Source organism: Salmo salar, chromosome ssa29 (assembly GCF_905237065.1).
Source record: "Salmo salar chromosome ssa29, Ssal_v3.1, whole genome shotgun sequence".
Lineage (NCBI taxonomy): Eukaryota > Metazoa > Chordata > Actinopteri > Salmoniformes > Salmonidae > Salmo > Salmo salar.
In genome coordinates, this window is record NC_059470.1 from 18,233,566 (window position 1) to 18,254,154 (window position 20,589).

Here is a 20,589-nt window from a genome sequence, read left to right on the forward strand (position 1 = left end):
CCCTTTGTTTGTTTTTTCAATCCCACATGTGTTTCACCTCAAATAGAAGGTAAGCGTTAAAGTAATATCTTGTCATCTTCATGTTATGGAAGACAACCCCTTTCATTAATTTTCTACATGTAGTGCATTACCACCTTATCCCACTAACTTAGTTGGTCTGGACTCCATTACAAATGTGGGGGTGTTCATTTGGTGGCGACCCACATTCTCACTCTCCACCCGATTTGAAATATGGGTGTAATACAAAGAACGAATGGGTGACACTCAGGCCCCTTGCAGTATTTGTATTGTCATTTAGCAGACGCTCTTATCCAGAGCAATTGGGGTTAAGTGCCTTGCTCAAGGGCACAGACAGATTTTTCACCTAGTCAGCTCTGGGATTCAAACCAGCAACCTTTCGGTTGGTGTCAACTGCAACAGGTTTTGAAAGGGTGTTTAGACTCTCTCAGAACAGATGGCGTTAGCATTCTGTCTGTCCCATCAAGTCACTGATGCACATGAATGTGATATGTGTCACGCCCTGACCTTAGAGACGTTTATTTTCCTCTAGTTTGGTTAGGTCAGGGTGTGATGTGGGGTGGGCAATCAAGTTTTTCTATTTCTTTGTTTTGGCTGAGTGTGGTTTCCAATCAGAGGCAGCTGTCCATCGTTGTCTCTGATTGGGAACCATACTTAGGCAGCCCTTTTTCCCTCCTTGAGTTGTGGGATATTGTTTTTGTGTAGCTGCCTGTGAGCAGCCCCAGAACGTCACGTTTTCCACCTGTTTCAGAGTTTCGGTTTCACTAATAAAGTAGGTGGAATTACCGGCACGCTGCGCCTTGGCTGATCTATGACAGGGAGTTTGAGGACTGTGAACGTGACAATATGAGGGATTGATAACGTGAGTGGCACCCTGATATGACTCTATGTGGCACCCTGTTAGACAGATCTATGGTGGAGCAGAGGGAGAGAGAGACTGGAGAGAGAGACTGGATAGGGAGAGATGGGGAGAGAGATAGATGGGAGAGAGAGAGATGGGCAGAGAGAGATGGGCAGAGAGATATGGGGGAGAGAGGTATGGGGGAGAGAGGTATGGGGGAGAGAGGTATGGGGGAGAGAGGTATGGGCGAGAGAGGTATGAGGGAGAGAGAGATGGGGAGAGAGATGGAGAGAGAGAGAGAGAGTGATGGGGGAGAGAGAGATGGGGAGAGAGAGATGGGGAGAGAGCGAGAGATGGAGCAAATTAGTGTTCAAGAGGCGGAGAGCAGAGGCGAAGAGATGAACTCTGATGGAAATATGGAACCCTGGTCAGTGCAAGAGGAATGGGAAAGATATCCCCATCCCTTTTTGATTCCCTTCAGTGAATTGGTTCCATGGGGGCCATGTCAGTGACATCTGCTATCTCCCCACAGACTGTAACTATAACATCAATACAGTGCTCCCATGCTGACTACCCATGCTGTCTATATGCACACCAACGACCCACTTCCTTCTGCACCTTCTGTACCATACATTGGCGAAAATCTGATATCAACTTTGGAGGGGACAATTACATGACATTTTCTCAAGAGCAATTCCTGAGGGGGGACACTAAAAGTAGTGCTGTAAAACATAGCCTACATTGTAATATGGTAAATGTATATTGAGGAACCAAAGAAATAAGGTGTTTGCCATACTTCTAACTACCGGTACCCAAAACTACACAACTAATCACAACAGCAATACCATTGCCTTTAACAAATCTTAGTTCAGTCACCAGTTTAAGTTGAGAGTGGGGGTATCCATGGCATTTTCCAATTATGTTCCTATTTTACAAGTCAAAAAAATTGAGAACCTTTCATAATGTTGCCAAACAAAGACTCAACAAACTTACCTGAGACTCCCTGTCTCTGCCAGTCTGTCCCTGCATATCTGTCCCCAACTCTGCTGTCTGTGTGCCATCTGTTGCCTGCTCTGCCTAATGACATCATTGTGAAACATTTCCATTAGAATTTCATTTCTTTCTTATGAACATTTTATCAACTAGTCTTTGAGATATTAGGCTACTAGGGTTCTTACTATGCGTTTTGGTGTATTGAAAAATACTCTGATGTCCGTCTTCTATTTTTCTGCCATTTTTCTACCTGGCTGGCTGGCTGGCTACACACGCAGTGTGTAGGTTATTTACAGTAGGAGATGGGCTTCTATCATCTTCAATCATTCTATTTGGGCTTTGATCTAAAAGGTAGCTAGTAAATGTGAAACGGATTAAAATGACAAGAGTTGACAGCTGTATGAGTTCACCATTTACACAACATATGCTGCAACCTTTTGTAATTTTAATAGTTTATTTCATATTGGCTGGCTTCCAACAATAGCTGAATTTGCAAAGCTAGCGAGCACCAATTCCGTTTCAGTGGTGTTTGCTATAATCTTTGCTACCCGGGTTAAATAAAGGTGAAATAAAATAAATAAATAAAAGTTCCCTTGCGACAATTTAGCTTTTGCAACGAGACCATTAAATATATTTAAGACAATGGTAGAAGAGAGTGTAATTCTGTTCAGTTTGGATTTCAGTTTATCGCTAACCTTATCACAGGGACTTTGAAGCACTAACTTACATCATCTGCATGCTGATTCCATCTTTGACGACGCCACATAAATGGAATAGGTACTAGCTAGCTTAATAGTTAATATTTGCGCGCTAGCTCTGCATATTCAGCTAGTGTGTGTGCGCGATTGACTGGATTAACCTCACGTCAGTTACGTGTATTGAGTGCCTTTCAGACAGTAGATACGACCTCTCTGTTACCTAGCAAGCTAAGGAACTGGCAGTGGATCAAACCATTGTGAGGCAAAGGGTGGGGGGGTTGCAATCTTTTGAAACTTAAAAACGCGCTATTAAGTGTCTATAATCAGCACAATTGCTTTCATTGCGTATTATTAATATTATTTAAATTACATAGTTATGTTTCAGTGATATATTGGGGGGGACAAATCATATTTTTCCCAGGATGGGGGGGTCGTGTGTCCCCCGTCCCCCCCGGGATTTCCGCCCCTGGTACCATAGATGAATTTCTCAGTGAGTGGACTCATTTGGAATCGTCATCTGTATACCTTGGAGCTTCTTCCCAAGTAGACTAATTTGGATCCTGCTTTTGTGGACCAATTTTTTACCGAATTTGTCTTTCTGCACTGCAGACTATGCTGGACTAGTGGAGCTTTCCTGTAATCACTGTTACACACTCTCCCTCTTCCTGTCGGTGTCATCTCCACAGCCATAAAAGTCCTTTAGGATTTACAGCCCTGCCGCCAATGAAATATACTGCCTGCCATGTCATACATGTGGCCATAACTCACACCCGCTCAGAGAGAGAGAGACAGACAGAGTCAGAGACAGAGACAGAGACAGGGAGAGAGAGAGAGAGAGAGAGACAGACAGACAGACAGACAGACAGACAGACAGACAGACAGACAGACAGACAGACAGACAGACAGACAGTAACACTGATGCTTTGCAGCAGCTCATGTGGTCGACATGGTGTCTCCCTTTCATGGGTTGTTGCTGGTGAGGCTATGAAGAGTAGCCTCTCACAAGCTGTGGTGGAGATGGGTGTCCTTTCGTCCAAGGTTTAATGCACCAACAATGCAGATGTAATGTGAGATCTGTCATTCTCCTCTCTCTCCCTCTCGGTGACTGCACTTAAAGGGAGGGAACACACACACAGTGTGAATAATTGATTTAGCAGTCACATTTCGGTGAACGTGTTAAGGAAGTCATTTGTGCATATTGAAGGAAAAAAAGTTGCATGTTATGCCCTGTGAAGTGGAACAGTAAGCATTGATGATGCCATAAAACTAGTTTGCTGTGCTGTATATTTTATGTACAGCATATAGGATATACATACAGTACATATCCTTTCAATCTTTGTGGCTATATCACCCTGTTATAGCAGTGTCCTATACCATCCCTCCATTTTGTGTCTTTTGGGAAGTGCTTAAAATGTGATGCAGTCCTGATGGCCCAGTCATGAATCAAGCCCGTGACCTGTCCCTGGCTCAGGCTAATCTTTCTCACTCTGGCCGTGCCGTAGTATTTAGCCCCTGTCACACTCTATTTCGCCTGGCATATTTGGTACCTCCTGAGGCGGGACTGGGCGCGTACTGTAGCTGTAGCTACCTTAGCGCTTGACTAAGCAGGCCTGTCTGACTCTGCAAAAGGCATTTCATCATCAAACCCCTGATGAGGCACAGAGCATGCCGTTCATGCCTTCTGAGCATTGCCACACACTGACTCACCGAACACCACAGCAATGTTAATGGCTGGACGGGAGAAAGGGTTAATCCGTTTGTAGGCACTCAGTTGATGATTTCTGCTATTGTTGCTCAGCACGTACCCAGCAAACTCTCCTCGCGTTCTTCGTGAGCCAACATAACAGGAGGCAGGTACGGTGGCTCCCGTAGGACACGTAAGGTGAGTCAAAAGGAACACACAACGATAATTCACAAGGGCTACATAGTGAACGTAACAAACGCGACTGTTTACTATGGATTCTGGTGACAGTTAAGCAGGCATACGCTGTGCAGTGTCTGTGAATTGAAGCTCTCTACTCTCTGATTTTTACGCCGTTACCTGTGGTTTCCGCTTTACATCTTCTTTCCTCAGTGTGTAGCCATGCCGGTGTGGTCAATCAGGAATTCCGTGCTACCTTTTTAACGTTCTTAGACGTGACAAGACTTTCAACACGTGATGAAGAAAGAAAATCACAAAGTGTTAGAAGTAGACAGCGTATGAAGCGGATGGGAACATTTTAATAGCTCAAAAATGGTCTTCCGCCACAGTTATCCCCTGTCAGCACAGTAGGCTAATAATCTCACTGCAGATCTGGAGATTGCAGGTTCAATCCCAACTATTCTTTCACCATGTCCCCCCCCCCCCCCATCCAAAAAAAAAGAAATTGAGGCTCAGATACAGTATACTCTACTAAAAGAGAGGATGTCTTCGTTTTTGTCCAGATTTATAAATCCAGTCAAATGCAGAATTTAGACTAAATGTAAAAAAATTAACATTGTATAGAAATTGACTGTTCAACTTTGAAAAACACACCTGATATAATTCATACTTCTTGACATTTGATAAGGTCCCCCTTGGCTTATTTTTCATGATCTGATCTTAGATCAGCACTCATAGTCTTGGATACTTTGTAAATATGGACCAGAAGTATGCAGCATATAAAGAGGATGGGTGACGTGACGGTGAATAACTCAGTGACCAGTATTTCCCTGGGTTGGTTATGTCTAAGAAGGCTAAAAAACGAAGCATGGGATTCCTGATTGACCATACTGCCATGGCTATATACACGACTGGCCTCCCTGGTGGCGCAGAGGATAAAATCGTGCAGGTTTAAACCCCAGATTGTTAACATAAAGTGTAAAAAATACAGTTAAATAATTAAATTCTGTTCAAATGTCTTATTAATGAAATGAAAATGCCATGTCGCTATATCACGTACATTGTGTTATCTGTGGTGGTTGGTAAAGATGTTGTGCACAACACTTTAGTGAATGTTAGGAGAACATTCCGAGGATATTTCATTCAAAAAATATTTTTTTAACGTATATAAAGATTTGGTTATCAAAAACATTCGCCGAATGTTTTTGGGATGTTATCGTAATACTGTTAGCTAAATCCCTAACTAGAACTTAAAGGGGAATATTAGCTAATGTTCTGTCAATATTCCCAGTTTGCTGAGTAGTGTCTGGTGAGATTGTCAGCTAACAGAAGTTAGAAGGACAGAAATACTTCTAAATGTCACTATTGTGGGCTGTTTTTGGTTTTCCTACCTGGTTTGGACCTGGATCTGTATTACATATTTAACTCTGGTCCGTTTTCTTCCTATCAGTAAGGTACACTTCGTTACCAAAAGTATGTGGGCACCTGCTCGTCAAACATCTCATTCCAAAATCATGGGCATTAATATGTTGCTGGTCCTCCCTTTGCTGCTATAACAGCCTCCACTCTTCTGGGAAGGCTCGAACCATGAAAAACAGCCCCAGACCATTATTCCTCCTCCACCAAACTTTACAGTTGGCACTATGCATTGGGGCAGGTAGTGTTCTCAGATTCGTCCATCAGACTGCCAGATGGTGAAGCGTGATTCATCACCAGAGAACACATTTCCACTGCTCCAGAGTCCAATGGCGGCGAGCTTTACACCACTCCAGCCAACACTTGGCATTGCACATGGTGATCTTAGGCTTGTGTGCGGCTGCTCAGCCATGGAAGCCCATTTCATGAAGCTCCCGACAAACAGTTCTTGTGCTGACGTTGCTTCCAGAGGCAGTTTGGAACTCAGTAGTGAGTGTTGCAACCGAGGACAGACGATTTTTACATGCTATGCACTTCAGCGGTCTCGTTCTGTGAGCTTGTGTGACCTACAACTTCACGCCTTCACGAGTCGTTGTTGCTCCTAGACGTTTCCACTTCACAATAACAGCACTTACATTTTTTTTAACTTTTTTATTTAACTAGGCAAGTCAGTTAAGAACAAATTCTTATTTACAATGACGACCTACCCCGGACGCCACCCTATGGGACTCCCAATCATGGCCAGATGTGATACAGCCTGCATTTGAACCAGGGACTGTAGTGACACCTCTAGCACTGAGATGCAGTGCCTTAGACCGCTGCGCCACTCAGGAACATCTATATAACTGGGGCAGCTCTAGCAGGGCAGAAATTTGAGGAACTCACTTGTTGGAAAGGTGGCATCCTATGATGGTGCCACATTGAAAGGCACTGAGCTCTTCAGTGAGGCCATTCTACTGCCAATGTTTGTCTATGAAGATTGCATGGCTGTGTGCTCGATTTTACATACCTGTCAGCAATGGGTGTTGCTGAAATAGACAAATCCACTCATTTGAAGGGGTGTTCACATACTTTTGTATATATAATGTAACTGCTGGCTCTAGGAGTTGGCTTTAATTTGGGATTCATTCAGAATAGTGCAACGGCCCCTGACCTAGCATTTTTGGAGTGTGCTGCTACTATTTGGCTAACACGATTATCACTGGGACCACTGAGTGCGTTCAGTTTCCCCCCACTGTGGGACAGTGTTGCTCTCTGAACCTGAGGGAGACAGCCACTCCCGCTAATCATGCTAATCAGGGAAGCTACACGAACACTCAGTATGCTAACACTTTGCTTTATTAAAGTCGAGAAGTGATATGACGGCTTGGAACTGGGAGAATGACTCACTCTGTGCATCCCACCAAAGCATTTCCTTCGCTCCTGGCACTTGAACACAGCAAACACTTCTGTATTCTCTCAAGTGGCTTGGTTTGTTTACCCTTTATGAAGTTTGTGCGAGGCTGTAGGCTAATGATAGCTAGCACGGAGCATGTTTTCGTTTCCTCAGTTCCTCCACAGCACCCTGTAAATTAGGAAGGGAGGTTTACTTGAGGGGATCCATCTTAATGGTTAACCACCCTGGCCAGGCTTTAAGTGACAACAAACAATTTTGTGAACTTTGCTCTACAGAGGGATGTTTTTGTTTTCTGGTAGGTTAGCTTAGCTTAGCATCTCTGGTTCAGCAGTATGGCTCAATAATACTACAGAACTGTATACGCCTGAGGCTATTCCATAGCCAGCCAACCATCTTTACTGTACTGTACAGTAGGTGCTGTGCTTAGCTTAGTCACTGCAGTAGTCTCCCAGATGGCCGCAGGCCAGAGGAATGCAGAGCTGGATGGGAAATGGATTTGCACGTATGCAGGCATCGTCATGACTCACGAGTCACGACACACAATATGCTCTACTTTACTGTAATTTAAATCTATAGCTCTCTTCCGATAGAGATTCATTCAACCCAAATATATGACCTATACTATGGACATTATTTATTTACCATCATTGGGAAAACAAAAAGCCTGCACATCAGATAGTACACTGAGGCAAACATGGATTGAGTTTTGCTTCTATCCTATTCCTTCCTTCATTTGTCTGTCTACTCCCAGCATCTATTTTGGTGGGCCTGTAGCTATCTTGTTTGTTTGTGTAGTGGTTATTGGTCAAACTCACAGAGAAAGGGGTCTCAGGCTAAAACATTCTCACATGGGCTATGAAGCCTCTTCTTGCTCAGTGCATAGTGTGCTTGTGGAACTATGTGTATGTTTCTTTCTGTCTCTATCTTCTCCGACACAGGAAAGAGCTGTACTTTTCAATTCAATTAAAACGGAGCGCTGAGGATGACAAAGCCGTGGGGCGGAGGGAGAGGGAGAGACACTGCTGGGTGCAAATTACATTCAGCTGCTACAGATTGGATTTTAAGGGGTGGTGCAGAGGGAGGGGGGGGATGAGGGACATTAACTAGGCCAGTGCATGGAGGAATCAGTGGCTTCGTTGTTGTCTTTAGTGCGAGTAGCAACTCAAGCGCAGCAGAAAGCAGATCAACCAAAGCAGCGTATTCCACTTTGGCACTGCAGCTGAAATCTGATAGCAGGCTAGTAGTGGAACAGTGCCCTGGAACCATGAACCGGTCGGGTGGTCACTTTCAAGGTGCTCCCATCCAACCGTCCTCCACGCCAAGGCCATTTTTTCTTCTACTGACCTGTAACTGATTGAACGCACCACAGCAAATCCACTTTCACAGAGGACTAAACATCACAAACCCTGTTATAGTACACCCAATGGTTACCCGTGCTCTGGTACACTGCACACACACATTACATCTCCTATGTACATTTCAAATCCACCAAAGCTCTACAATGAAACTCCAGTTAGTTTCTGCAGCTGCAGAGCTGGTGCCTTTTATCTGGCTTGTTCACTGGGCAGGATGCTCCTCCGGTCTCTCTAGCGTTTGGATGGAGTTCAAGGCACTCTCTCTCTCTCTGATTCTTGGCTGAGGGAGAGGGCGTTTAAGCACCTTGGACAGCGCTCAGATTCTGCTGCCGCCGGCCTTGGTTCATTCAGCACCACGGACAGCAGCAGAGACAGCCCAGACATGGAGAGGAACGGAGCAACATAGAGAGTCAAAGAAAAAAGAGAGTGAGGGAATGTCACGGTGCTGATAAGAAACGGACCAAGGCGCAGCGTGTGTTGAGTTCCACATATTTAATTACAGTGAAACTTCTTCAACAAAACAATAAACAAGCAACAAAACGTGACTACGTGGTGCAACAAGCACAAAACCAAACAATATCCCACAAACACAAGTGGGAGAAATGGCTACCTAAATATGATCCCCAATTAGAGGCAACGATTACAATCTGCCTCTAATTGGGAACCATACAAAACACCAACATAGAAATATTGAACTAGAACACCCCCTAGTCACGCCCTGACCGACTACACCATAGAGAACCAAGGGCTCTCTATGGTCAGGGCGTGACAGGGAAGGAGAGAAATGCAAGGAAGGAGATATAGAAATGGTTTGAGGGAAGGAGGGGGAGAGAGAGAGGAAGGGAGAGGAAGGGAGGAGAGGAATATAGAAAAAGGTAGTGAAGGAATGAGAGAAAGAGATAAAGGTAGTAAGGGAAAGAGGGAGAGGGAATGCACATTTCAAGATCTTATCCTTCAAGATCCAATGTTATCATACATTGATTACTTAATCCAAGCTCTAAACTCCATAAGATTTCTATACATTCCATTGTCCTTTAATATTTAAAAAATTATAAAATATTTAGAGTATGGTCATAATAGGTCTAGTAATCAGGGAACAGTGCAATTAAGTAGCTATAGAAATGTTGGTTAAATCGGAGAAGGCAATGCTGCCGTTTTGACCTTGATAAAGGCTCTTTATTTCAGTGTAAATTAGCTGTAATCAAGAGAATAATGAAAAGCTAATGTGCTTTTGAAGGTTTCATCAATGAGAAGCCATACCTAACAAAGATACACTGTCTCCTGCTATTCCTAATAGATCTATTGATAACACCATGAATGGTCATGAAAAACAAGTCTGAATGAAATTAATGGTACATAGAGTTGTGTGTATAAATGAATCATAAAGAAACCTGTAAGGACCGACGCCGGGGTTGAGAAGCAGGTACGGGGAGTCAAACACTTAATTGGGAACAGACATGAAACCAGACAGAGCCAGCGCTAGCACACGGGTATATAAGGACATAGGACAATCAATGCAGAAGCAGGGAACAGGGCGGGGAACCAGACAGATATAGGGAAGGTAATGACAGAGATGATTGAGTCCAGGTGAGTCCAATAATCGCTGATGCGCGTGACGGGGGAAGGCAGGTGTGCGTAATGATGATGGCTGGAGTGCGCAATGCTGAGGAGTCTGGTGCCCTCGAGTGCCAGGGGGGGAAGTGCGGGAGCAGGCATGACAGTACCCCCCCCTGCCCTCTCTAGGGGCGCCACCTGGCGTTCCACGTGGGCGAGCCTTACGGGCGGGCTGAGGCATGGGCGCTGAACAAGTCGGCTGGGCGTGAAACCCCGACGAACCGGCAGAGGCGTGAGAGCCTGGCGAGCTGGCTGAGGCATAGGAGCCTGACGATCCAGCTGAGGCGTGGGAGCCCGATGTTCCTGCAGAGGCATAGCAGCCTGAGGAGCCGGCTTGGTGTAAAAACCTGACGATCCGGCTGAGGCCTGACGTGGGATGGGCGCCTTCGAGCCAACCGGGGCAAGAAACCTCTCGAGCCAGCTAGGGCATGACAGCCCGACGAGCCGGCTTAGGCACCCCCGGTTACATCGGTGTCGGGCCACGGACCCGACGTCACCACCAACCAGAACGTCAGCACTCCCCGATGCTTCGTATGATGGCTTCTGCATTAATGATGATGGCAGGAGTGCGCAATGCTGGGGAGCCTGGCGCCCTCGAGCTCCAGGGGGGAAGTGCAGAAGCAGGCGTGACAGAAACCCACATAGAAGTTATTATGTCATTATGATGTCAGTACCTGATTTACCATATAATTCCTTGGAAAAAATACCCAGTAAATGGCATTAACGTATAATAGAGTGTTACCAATCAAGTGATGTTATCAGTAAACCCATGGGCACTAACATAATATACCTTTCTCCTCCTCTCCTCTCCTCTCCTCTCCTCTCCTCTCCTCTCCTCTCCTCTCCTCTCCTCTCCCTATTTCTGTCTGCAGCGCTTCAGCTTTGTATCTCTGCCTACGGACGTGCTGGAGATTGAGGTGAAGGACAAGTTTGCTAAGAGCCGGCCCATCATCAAACGTTTCCTGGGCAAGCTGTCCATGCCGGTGCAGAGGCTACTGGAGAAACACGCCATCGGGTAGGTCACTTGACCTGACCACAGCCACTTCCACACACTCAGGCCTACTGGGTCATCAGACCCTACTAGAGCTCTATGTCCCCTGTGTGGACTGTGTGGACAGCCTTATGTCAGTTTGTATGTTGGTCGTATGAAATGTTATGTATATACTGTACAGTACCAGTCAAAAGTTTGGACACCTACTCATTCAAGATTTTTTACTTTTTTTTTTACTATTTTCTACATTGTAGAATAATAGTGAAGATATCAAAACTATGAAATAACACATATGGAATCATGTAGTAACCAAAAAAAGTGTTAAACAAATCAAAATATATTTAATATTTCAGATTCCTCAAAGTAGCCACCCTTTGCCTTGATGACAGCTTTACACGCTCTTGGCATTCTCTCAACCAGCTTCATGAGGAATGCTTTTCCAACAGTCTTGAAGGAGTTCCCACATATGCTGAGAACTTGTTGGCAGCTTTTCCTTCACTCTGAGGTCCGACTCATCCCAAACAATCTCAATTGGGTTGAGGTCGGGTGATTATGGAGGCCAGGTCATCTGATGCAGCACTCCATCACTCTCCTTCTTGGTCAATTAGCCCTTACACAGCCTGGAGGTATGTTTTGGATCATTGTCCTGTTGGAAAAAAAATGATAGTCCCACTAAGCACAAACCAGATGGGATGGCGTATCGTTGCAGAATTCTGTGGTAGCCATGCTGGTAATGTGTGCCTTGAATTCTATATAAATCACTGACAGTGTCACCAGCAAAGCCCTCCCCCACACCATCACACCTCCTCCTCCATGCTTCACAGTGGGAATCATACATGCGGAGATCATCCGTTCACCTACTCTGCGTCTCACAAAGACATGGCGGTTGGAACCAAAAATCTCAAATTTGGACTCATCAGACCAAAGAACAGATTTCCACCGATCTAATGTCCATTGCTCATGTTTCTTGGCCCAAGCAAGTCTCTTCTTATTATTGGTGTCCTTTAGTAGTGGTTTCTTTGCAGCAATTCGACCATGAAGGCCTGATTAACGCAGCCTCCACTGAACAGTTGATGTTGAGATGTGTCTGTTACTTGAACTCTATGAAGCATTTATTTGGGCTGCAATCTGAGGTACAGTTAACTCTAATTAACTTATCCTCTGCAGCAGAGGTAACTCTGGGTCTTCCTTTCCTGTGGCAGTCCTCATGAGAGCCAGTTTCATCATAGCACTTGATGGTTTTTGCGACTGTACTTGAAGAAACTTTCAAAGTTCTTGAAATGTTCCGGATTGACTGACCTTCATGTCTTAAAGTGGAATGTTGTTTCTCTTTGCTTATTTGAGCTGTTCTTGCCATAATATGGACTTGGCCTTTTACCAAATAGAGCTATCTTCTGTATACCACCACTACCTTGTCACAACACAAACTGATTGGCTCAAACACATTAAGACTTTTAACAAGGCACACCTGTTAATTGAAATGCCTTCCAGGTGACTACCTCATGAAGCTGGTTGAGAGAAAGCCAAGAGTGTGCAAAGCTGTCATCAAGGCAAAGGGTGACTACATTGAAGAATGGCTACTTTGAAGAATTTGTTTAACACTTTTATTGTAACTGCATGATTCCATATGTGTTATTTCATAGTTTTGAGGTCTTCACTATTATTCTACAATGTAGAAAATAGTAAAAATAAAGAAAAACCCTTGAATGAGTAGGTGCGTCCAAACTTTTGACTGGTACTGTATGTCTGGTCCTTTTAAATGTCTCTTTCTACTTCGCTTGTGTTTTCTCTAACTTTGTATTATCTCCCCTTTTCTCTTTTATCTCTCTTTCCTCATGTCTTTTTTGCCATTTCTCTCTGTCTTTCTCTCCGTCTCTTTCTCTGTCCGTCGCTCTCTCTCTCTCTCTCTATGTCTCGCTCTCTCCCTCTCTTTACTATAGGGACCGTGTGGTGAGCTACTCTCTTGGCCGCAGGCTGCCTACGGATCATGTCAGTGGACAGCTGCAGTTCAGATTTGAGATAATGTCCTCAATTCACCCAGGTCACAAGCACTTCCTTCTTTGAACCCTTACCTTCTCTTACATCAGTACCGAGATCACATTTATGTCCCTTTTTACTCAATGATCAAATTGAAATAGCACGATAAGACCCAGGCATTTTTTATGTCCCACATGATATAGTCAAGAACATTGATCACAGTGGAGATTAATGTGAACAATATTACTGTTGATTCATTCCATGTACTATTATTGTCCTGATTAAAAGTCCAACACATTTCTGTTAAAAATCCCTGTACTATGCCAATGCCACTATTCAAACAATTACACATAAAGCCTTCCCTGTAGCTCAGTTGGTAGAGCATGGTGTTTGCAACGCCAGGGTTGTGGGTTCGATTCCCACGGGGGGCCAGCACAGAAAAAATGAAATGTATGCATTCACTACTGTAAGTCGCTCTGGATAAGAGCGTCTGCTAAATGACTAAAATGTAAAATGTAAATGTAAAAATCCACAGTGCAATTTCTCTTTGTCAGCAATTTTGTTTTATTGGGTGCCCAAGTCACCATTCTAAGACAGTAAGGTGACTTATTGTTCTCTCTCATTTCAGATGACGAGGACATCTCCCTCGTCATGGAGTGCCCTGTGGTCCCTGACCCTGACCAGTTGGAGGTGAACCAGGTGGACCCAGTCGCCCCAGCAGAGATCCCTGCCGACGACACATTGAGCATGGGGCCCGACACACCCGAACTCCCCCTGGATGGAGCCCCAGACTTGGAGGACCCGGAGCCCTCCACCACTCTCGCTTACATCTCCCTCACAGAGGAGGCCCATCCTGGGGACGATGTCATGGAGGAGGAGGGTGTGGAGGAGCAGGTCACCCTGGTTGAGATGGAGGAGAGTACAGTTAGGGAGGTGCAGGTATCTTCTTCAGACCCACAGACTGGGATAGAAGAGCAGGTATCAGCTGAACAAGTGGTGGAGGAGAGAGAGGAGGAGGAGGAGACTGGAGCCCAGGAGGCTCAAGCCCTGTCTGAGGAGGGGGAGGAAGGGGAGGCCCTGGTGCAGACTAAACCAGAGGGTGTGGAGATGGACTTGGACAGTGAGGAACCTACCACTGCTGTGGAGGAGCCATTGGAAGGAGCCACGGGGCCTGTGCCAGCTGAGGAGGTAGTGGAGGTAGTGGAGGAGGAGGGACAGCAGGTGGTGGTGGAAGCCAAACCGAGGAGGGTTGACTGTTGCTGCCCAGCCCGCGCCTCCCCTCCAATGCGGAGCGCCCTGCGGCGCAAGAACAGGCCCTGCTCGCTGCCTGTCTCGGAGCTGGAGACGGTGATCGCCTCATCGTGTGGTGACCCCGAGACGCCGCGCACCCACTACATCCGCATCCACCACCTCCTCCACAGCCTGCCTTCAGCACGCCAACGGCAGGGCAGCGGGGAGGAGGAAGAGGTGGAGGAGGAGGGAGGGTCTTCTACCGAGGAGCCGACCATCAAACCCACCTCCAAGGACGGGGAGGAGGGGGAAGGGGAGGAGGAGGAGGAGGAGGAGGGAGACGCGTCCCAATCCCTGGCGTCCCCCTCCCAGGTGCGTGAGTGCACAGCCCCCTGCTGTCGTAGTAGGACCCTCCCCCGCAGTCTGTCCATCGAGCGCCTGTCAGAACTCAACCAGCTCCTGGATGGAGGGGAGAGGGGAGGGAGGACGCTGCACCCACGCCTGGAGAACGAAGAGGCGGAAGGGGGCGGAGGCGGCCGGGGAGTGAGGGGGAGCGAGTGCGAGTTGTGCGACAACTCCTGCTACAGCACGTCTTGTTACAGCACCAGTTGTTACAGCACCTCCTGCTACAGCAACTCTGGCTACGAGGGGCGCAACCGCCCCTGCAGCCACACACGGCTGTCGTCGGTGGACAGCACACGCCTCTCAGAGAGCACCGTCTTCTCCTCACAGGACGAAGAGGAGGAAGAGGAGGAGAACAGCGCCTTTGAGTCGGTGCCTGACTCCATCCAGAGCCCCGACACCAGGGACCCTGGCGGCGATGGGACGACAGCAGAATGGAGGGAGGAGACAGAGGAGGGGACGAGAGGGGAGAGCGGGGAGTCGCCGGTGGCCGGGCCTAGCGATAGGACAGCAGGAGGTGAGATGCTCTTCATAGTCACTTGCTAACTGATACACCAGGCAAATGTGTGTTTACCCTGTTCAGAACCTGAGACCAGGTCAAGCTTAGCAAATGTGATAAAAACATACCCAGAATAACAAGTGAAAACGACACTCTTAACGTCTCCATTCAAAGGTGACATTTCTATTTTTGCATGACTACTCTACACTCTTGCCTTGTGACGATTACACTGTACAACAACTGCACCACAATAATTCTAACTTACTATACACAGAACCTTATTTTAAGAAACAAGGCCTCCTCCTCACCATTAATAGTCTATTGATAGAGAGAGTACAGGAGAGGTCTGTTATCGAGTCCATAGCCTCCGCTGTGACAGGCCTGGCTGCCCATTAGTGTGTTGCACAGGGAGCCCTGTTGTTTCTTCCCCCCACATTCAGGTGCGTGAGCACTGTCAGTGTCGCTCTAATTATCTTCCCCCCAACCCCCACTGCCGTGAATCGAGTGAATGCCAACCGAACCATCCCCCATGATTGTGATTATCATTGTTTTGCCTTTTAAAAGAGCAGTGCACCGTGGGTCGAGAAAGGAGGCAATGGGAAGCACATACCCCCGCTGTTGTGCGTTTTACCCCCAATTTCACAACAGTCTTTTTGTTTGTTGTGATGACCCGTGTGTGTGTGGCTTCCCCACACACATGCATCCCACATCACACACACATCAGGCATCCTGGACAGGGGTCAAAGGTGACGATGGCCTCAGAGGAGAGGGGTCAGCATGGGGTGGTTAGGTCACACAAACAATGCGGTCAAACTCATGGTAGCGCTTTGGCATTGGGTTTAGGTTCCTGGCTGCCATCTGGCACCAGGCTTTTGTTTTTGGTCATAAGCTGCTTTGCTTCTGCCATGTTGTTTTGTTATCTATGTTCTTTTGTTTCTATGTTTGTTTTTGATTTGGCTTTGACTGAAATGGTGGTTCAGCTACTGGTTGAGTTATTAGTTCAGCTACTGGTTAAGTTACTGGTTCAGTTACTGGGTCAGCTACTGGGTCAGCTACTGGTTAAGTTACTGGTTCAGTTACTGGTTCAGTTATTAGTTCAGCTACTGGTTAAATTACTGGTTCAGTTACTGGTTAAGTTACTGGTTCAGTTACTGGTTCAGTTATTAGTTCAGCTACTGGTTAGGTACTGGTTCAGTTACTGGGTCAGCTACTGGTTCAGTTACTGGTTCAGTTATTAGTTCAGCTACTGGTTAAATTACTGGGTCAGCTACTGGTTAAGTTACTGGTTCAGTTACTGGTTCAGTTATTAGTTCAGCTACTGGTTAGGTACTGGTTCAGTTACTGGGTCAGCTACTGGTTAAGTTACTGGTTCAGTTATTAGTTCAGCTACTGGTTAAATTACTGGTTCAGTTACTGGTTGAGTTATTAGTTCAGCTACTGGTTAAGTTACTGGTTCAGTTACTGGGTCAGCTACTGGTTAAGTTACTGGTTCAGTTACTGGTTCAGTTATTAGTTCAGCTACTGGTTAAATTACTGGTTCAGTTACTGGTTCAGTTATTAGTTCAGCTACTGGTTAGGTACTGGTTCAGTTACTGGTTCAGCTATTGGTTAAGTTACTGGTTAAGTTACCGGTTCAGTTACTGGGTCAGCTACAGATTCAGTTATTAGTTCAGTTATTGGTTCAGTTACTGGTTCAGTTACTGGTTCAGTTACTGGTTCGGGTACTGGTTCAGGTACTAATTAAGTTACTGGTTCAGTTGCTGGTTAAGTTACCAGTTCAGTTACTGGTTCAGTTACCGGTTCAGTTACCGGTTCAGCTACTGGTTCAGTTATTAGTTCAGTTATTGGTTCAGTTACCGGTCAAGTTACCGGTTCAGTTACTGGTCATGTTAATGGTTCAGTTACTGGTTCAGTTACTGGTCAAGTTACTGGTTCAGTTACTGGTTCAGTTACCGGTCATGCTACTGGTTCAGTTACCGGTTCAGTTACTGGTCATGTTACTGGTTCAGTTACTGGTTCAGTTACTGGTCAAGTTACTGGTTCAGTTACTGGTTCAGTTACTGGTCAAGTTACTCGTTCAGTTACCGGTTCAGTTACTGGTCATGTTACTGGTTCAGTTACTGGTCATGTTACTGGTTCAGTTACCGGTTCAGTTACTGGTCATGTTACTGGTTCAGTTACTGGTTCAGTTACTAGTCAAGTTACTGGTTCAGTTACCGGTTCAGTTACTGGTCATGTTACTGGTTCAGTTACTGGTTCAGTTACTAGTCAAGTTACTGGTTCAGTTACCGGTTCAGTTACTGGTCATGTTACTGGTTCAGTTACTGGTTCAGTTACTAGTCAAGTTACTGGTTCAGTTACCGGTTCAGTTACTGGTCATGTTACTGGTTCAGTTACTGGTTCAGTTACTGGTCAAGTTACTGGTTCAGTTACTGGGTGAAAACACTGCTACACAAAGTGGATGCCCAACCGTTTGAGGCTGGGTTGTGTTGAAGTAAGGACAAAATGAGGGAATAGTTAGAGAATAAGGACCAAGGAAGATAATCAGTGCAGGTTACAGATTGCGTTTGAATTTGAAACAGTTCTGTTCAAGCGAGTCCACAATTCAGCTCATATACATTTTTCACGATGACATTGCTCCTGCTGAGCAACATACCTTCAAGGGGTCGTTATGTCTGTTGGCTGTTTTTAGGGTATACACTGAAAATGCATGGTCTTCTTTCAACTTGAACTCCTGTGTTCTCCAAAGCTTCACTACAAGTGTTCCGTTTTTTACATGTTGACTCTCATTAGACACGATAGGAAATCTAGGTCACGAATCAGAGCTAACAAATGAAGGCCCCATTTAATGCCTCAATCAGCGCACGGCGAGACTCCTGCCTGCGTTTTACACCTTTCTCCTTTCATCTCACGTACACTTCAAAGTTATTCTTCCTTAATTAGAATTGCTAATGAAAAATGTTCAGAACTTCTGTCACCTAGGTAACTGACTATTGTTATCATTGCTAGAGAAAATGTTGGGAGCGGGGGGGGGGGGCATGTGGCGGTTTTATATCTGTAATTTGTCTTGACAGTTGTTTGAGGTTTTCTCTGCTCTACCTCTCTCTGAGGGCTGACAGTACAGTACCTCTTTATGGACGGAGATACTATACGGTGGGAGATAAATCCTACACAAACACAGACACACAGTACGCTCACCACACACACTGCTGAATACTGAGAGAAGGGGTGGGTGGGTGGAAGGAGAACCAAGTCAGTCCCCACGGATCCACCACGCTCACAGTCACTACTGTACTAACCCGGCCAAGCAGAACCAAGTCAGTGCCCACGGATCCACCACGCTCACAGTCACTACTGTACTAACCCGGCCAAGCAGAACCAAGTCAGTCCCCACTGATCCACCACGCTCACAGTCACTACTGTACTAACCCGGCCAAGCAGAACCAAGTCAGTCCCCACGGATCCACCACGCTCACAGTCACTACTGTACTAACCCGGCCAAGCAGAACCAAGTCAGTCCCCACGGACCCACCACGCTCACAGTCACTACTGTACTAACCCGGCCAAGCAGAACCAAGTCAGTCCCCACGGACCCACCACGCTCACAGTCACTACTGTACTAACCCGGCCAAGCAGAACCAAGTCAGTCCCCACGGACCCACCACGCTCACAGTCACTACTGTACTAACCCGGCCAAGCAGAACCAAGTCAGTCCCCACGGACCCACCACGCTCACAGTCACTACTGTACTAACCCGGCCAAGCAGAACCAAGTCAGTCCCCACTGATCCACCGCGCTCACAGTCACTCCTGTTAGTGTACAGCACTGGGAGCTTCCGCTGCCGTTTACCTGACATTCTAAATAGCAGCGCCCGCTCTGTGCAATAACACACACACAGACACAGTACAATAGCTAGACACACACGGAACAGTATCAGGGCCTTATAGAATCCCAGTTGCGGAGAATGAGGACAGAATCACGGAATCCAAAACATTAAAACGGAATTGAAGAACATTCAAAAATGTAGTGAACTTAATATGAAATCAACTAGATCTTTTCAACGTAATATAAAATGCATTCATTTGCCCAAGTGAATCATAAGACAGGAACAAAATGCACCAGTGATTCGTATTTTTATGCCGTTTTATGAAACGGCACAGGAATGCCCCTGTCTGTGTGCATGTGGGCGCGTATACACTTTGTGTAGCCGTTAGCGGTATGATGCTAATGACAACCTTCTTCTCGTAAAGATGGAAAGGCTTTCCCAAAAACCTTCTCAATTAAATAGTAACTACAAAGTAACCTATGCCTACCTGGCAGAATGATAACGTGATTATTTGCAGCAATCCAGTGGCCATTTCTTTTGCAAACTCTGCAATCACATGAGCGCTACAGCATCACCGCTTAACCAAACAGCGGTCTCTTCCTGGCGCACACTTGCATTAAAGAGTAACCCGTTAAAGGGTCTCCTGATGTGGTTTAAACATAGTTGTGGACTTAGAACCTAAAATGTTGTTGTTTTTCTATTTTGAGGCCTCCCAAGTGGTGCAGTGGTCTAAGGCTCTAGCGACTCCTGTGGTGGGCCGGGCGCATGCACGCTGACACGGTTGCCAGGTGTACGGTGTTTCCTCCGACACATTGGTGTGGCTGGCTTCCGGGTTAAGCGGGCATTGTTTCAAGAAGCACTGTGCCTTGGTTGGGTCATGTTTCAGAGGACGCACGGCTCTCGACCTTCGCCTCTCCCGAGTCCGTACGGGAGTTGCAGCAATGAGACAAGACTGTAACTACCAATTGGATACCACAAAATCGGGGAGAAAAAAGGGGTAATTATATGATTTTGAGAGTAAGAGCTAAAAAAATATAGAAAAATATTTAACCTGGAAAAACCAAAGGGAGATAAATCAAAAAGGAATCAGGCCAGAAATAAAACAGATTTTATAGGGCCATGCAGTAGCAGCCACACACACACTGCACTTTCTGAGCTGAAAAAAGTCACGCCCACACCACCCCCACAATGTGTCTCTCTATTTCAATCTCTCGCTCTCTCTCTCGCTCACTCTCTCTGGTCACTGTAAGATGGTGTTTACTTTGTGGTCCCTCTAGGCTGGGTAGAGTGCCCTAGAAATACCATGCGCCATCATTAAGTTTCAGTGGCACAGCATCCATTCTGCACAGGTATTTACTTTTCTACCTCCTGATTTATTTAGCTGGGGTCAACCCGGTGAAAGCAGGTCTCCAACCTAGCGAAAAATCTCTCAATAACACTGAAACTGCATTTTCTCCTCCAATTTCTCGTCC

At 46.1% G+C, this 20,589-nt stretch overlaps 1 protein-coding gene across 4 annotated transcripts in view; it reads left to right on the forward strand.

The window, feature by feature from the left end:
- The window catches only part of hecw1a (HECT, C2 and WW domain containing E3 ubiquitin protein ligase 1a), an 83,371-nt gene that overhangs the window by 35,464 nt on the left and 27,318 nt on the right, over positions 1 to 20,589 (forward strand). For all 4 annotated transcript variants that reach the window (XM_045710956.1, XM_045710958.1, XM_045710955.1 and 1 more), the window contains 3 exons: positions 11,065 to 11,207; positions 13,124 to 13,224; positions 13,789 to 15,309. In XM_045710956.1, coding sequence (XP_045566912.1) covers positions 11,065 to 11,207; positions 13,124 to 13,224; positions 13,789 to 15,309 — 1,765 coding nt within the window. The remainder of the gene's footprint in view (positions 1 to 11,064; positions 11,208 to 13,123; positions 13,225 to 13,788; positions 15,310 to 20,589) is intronic.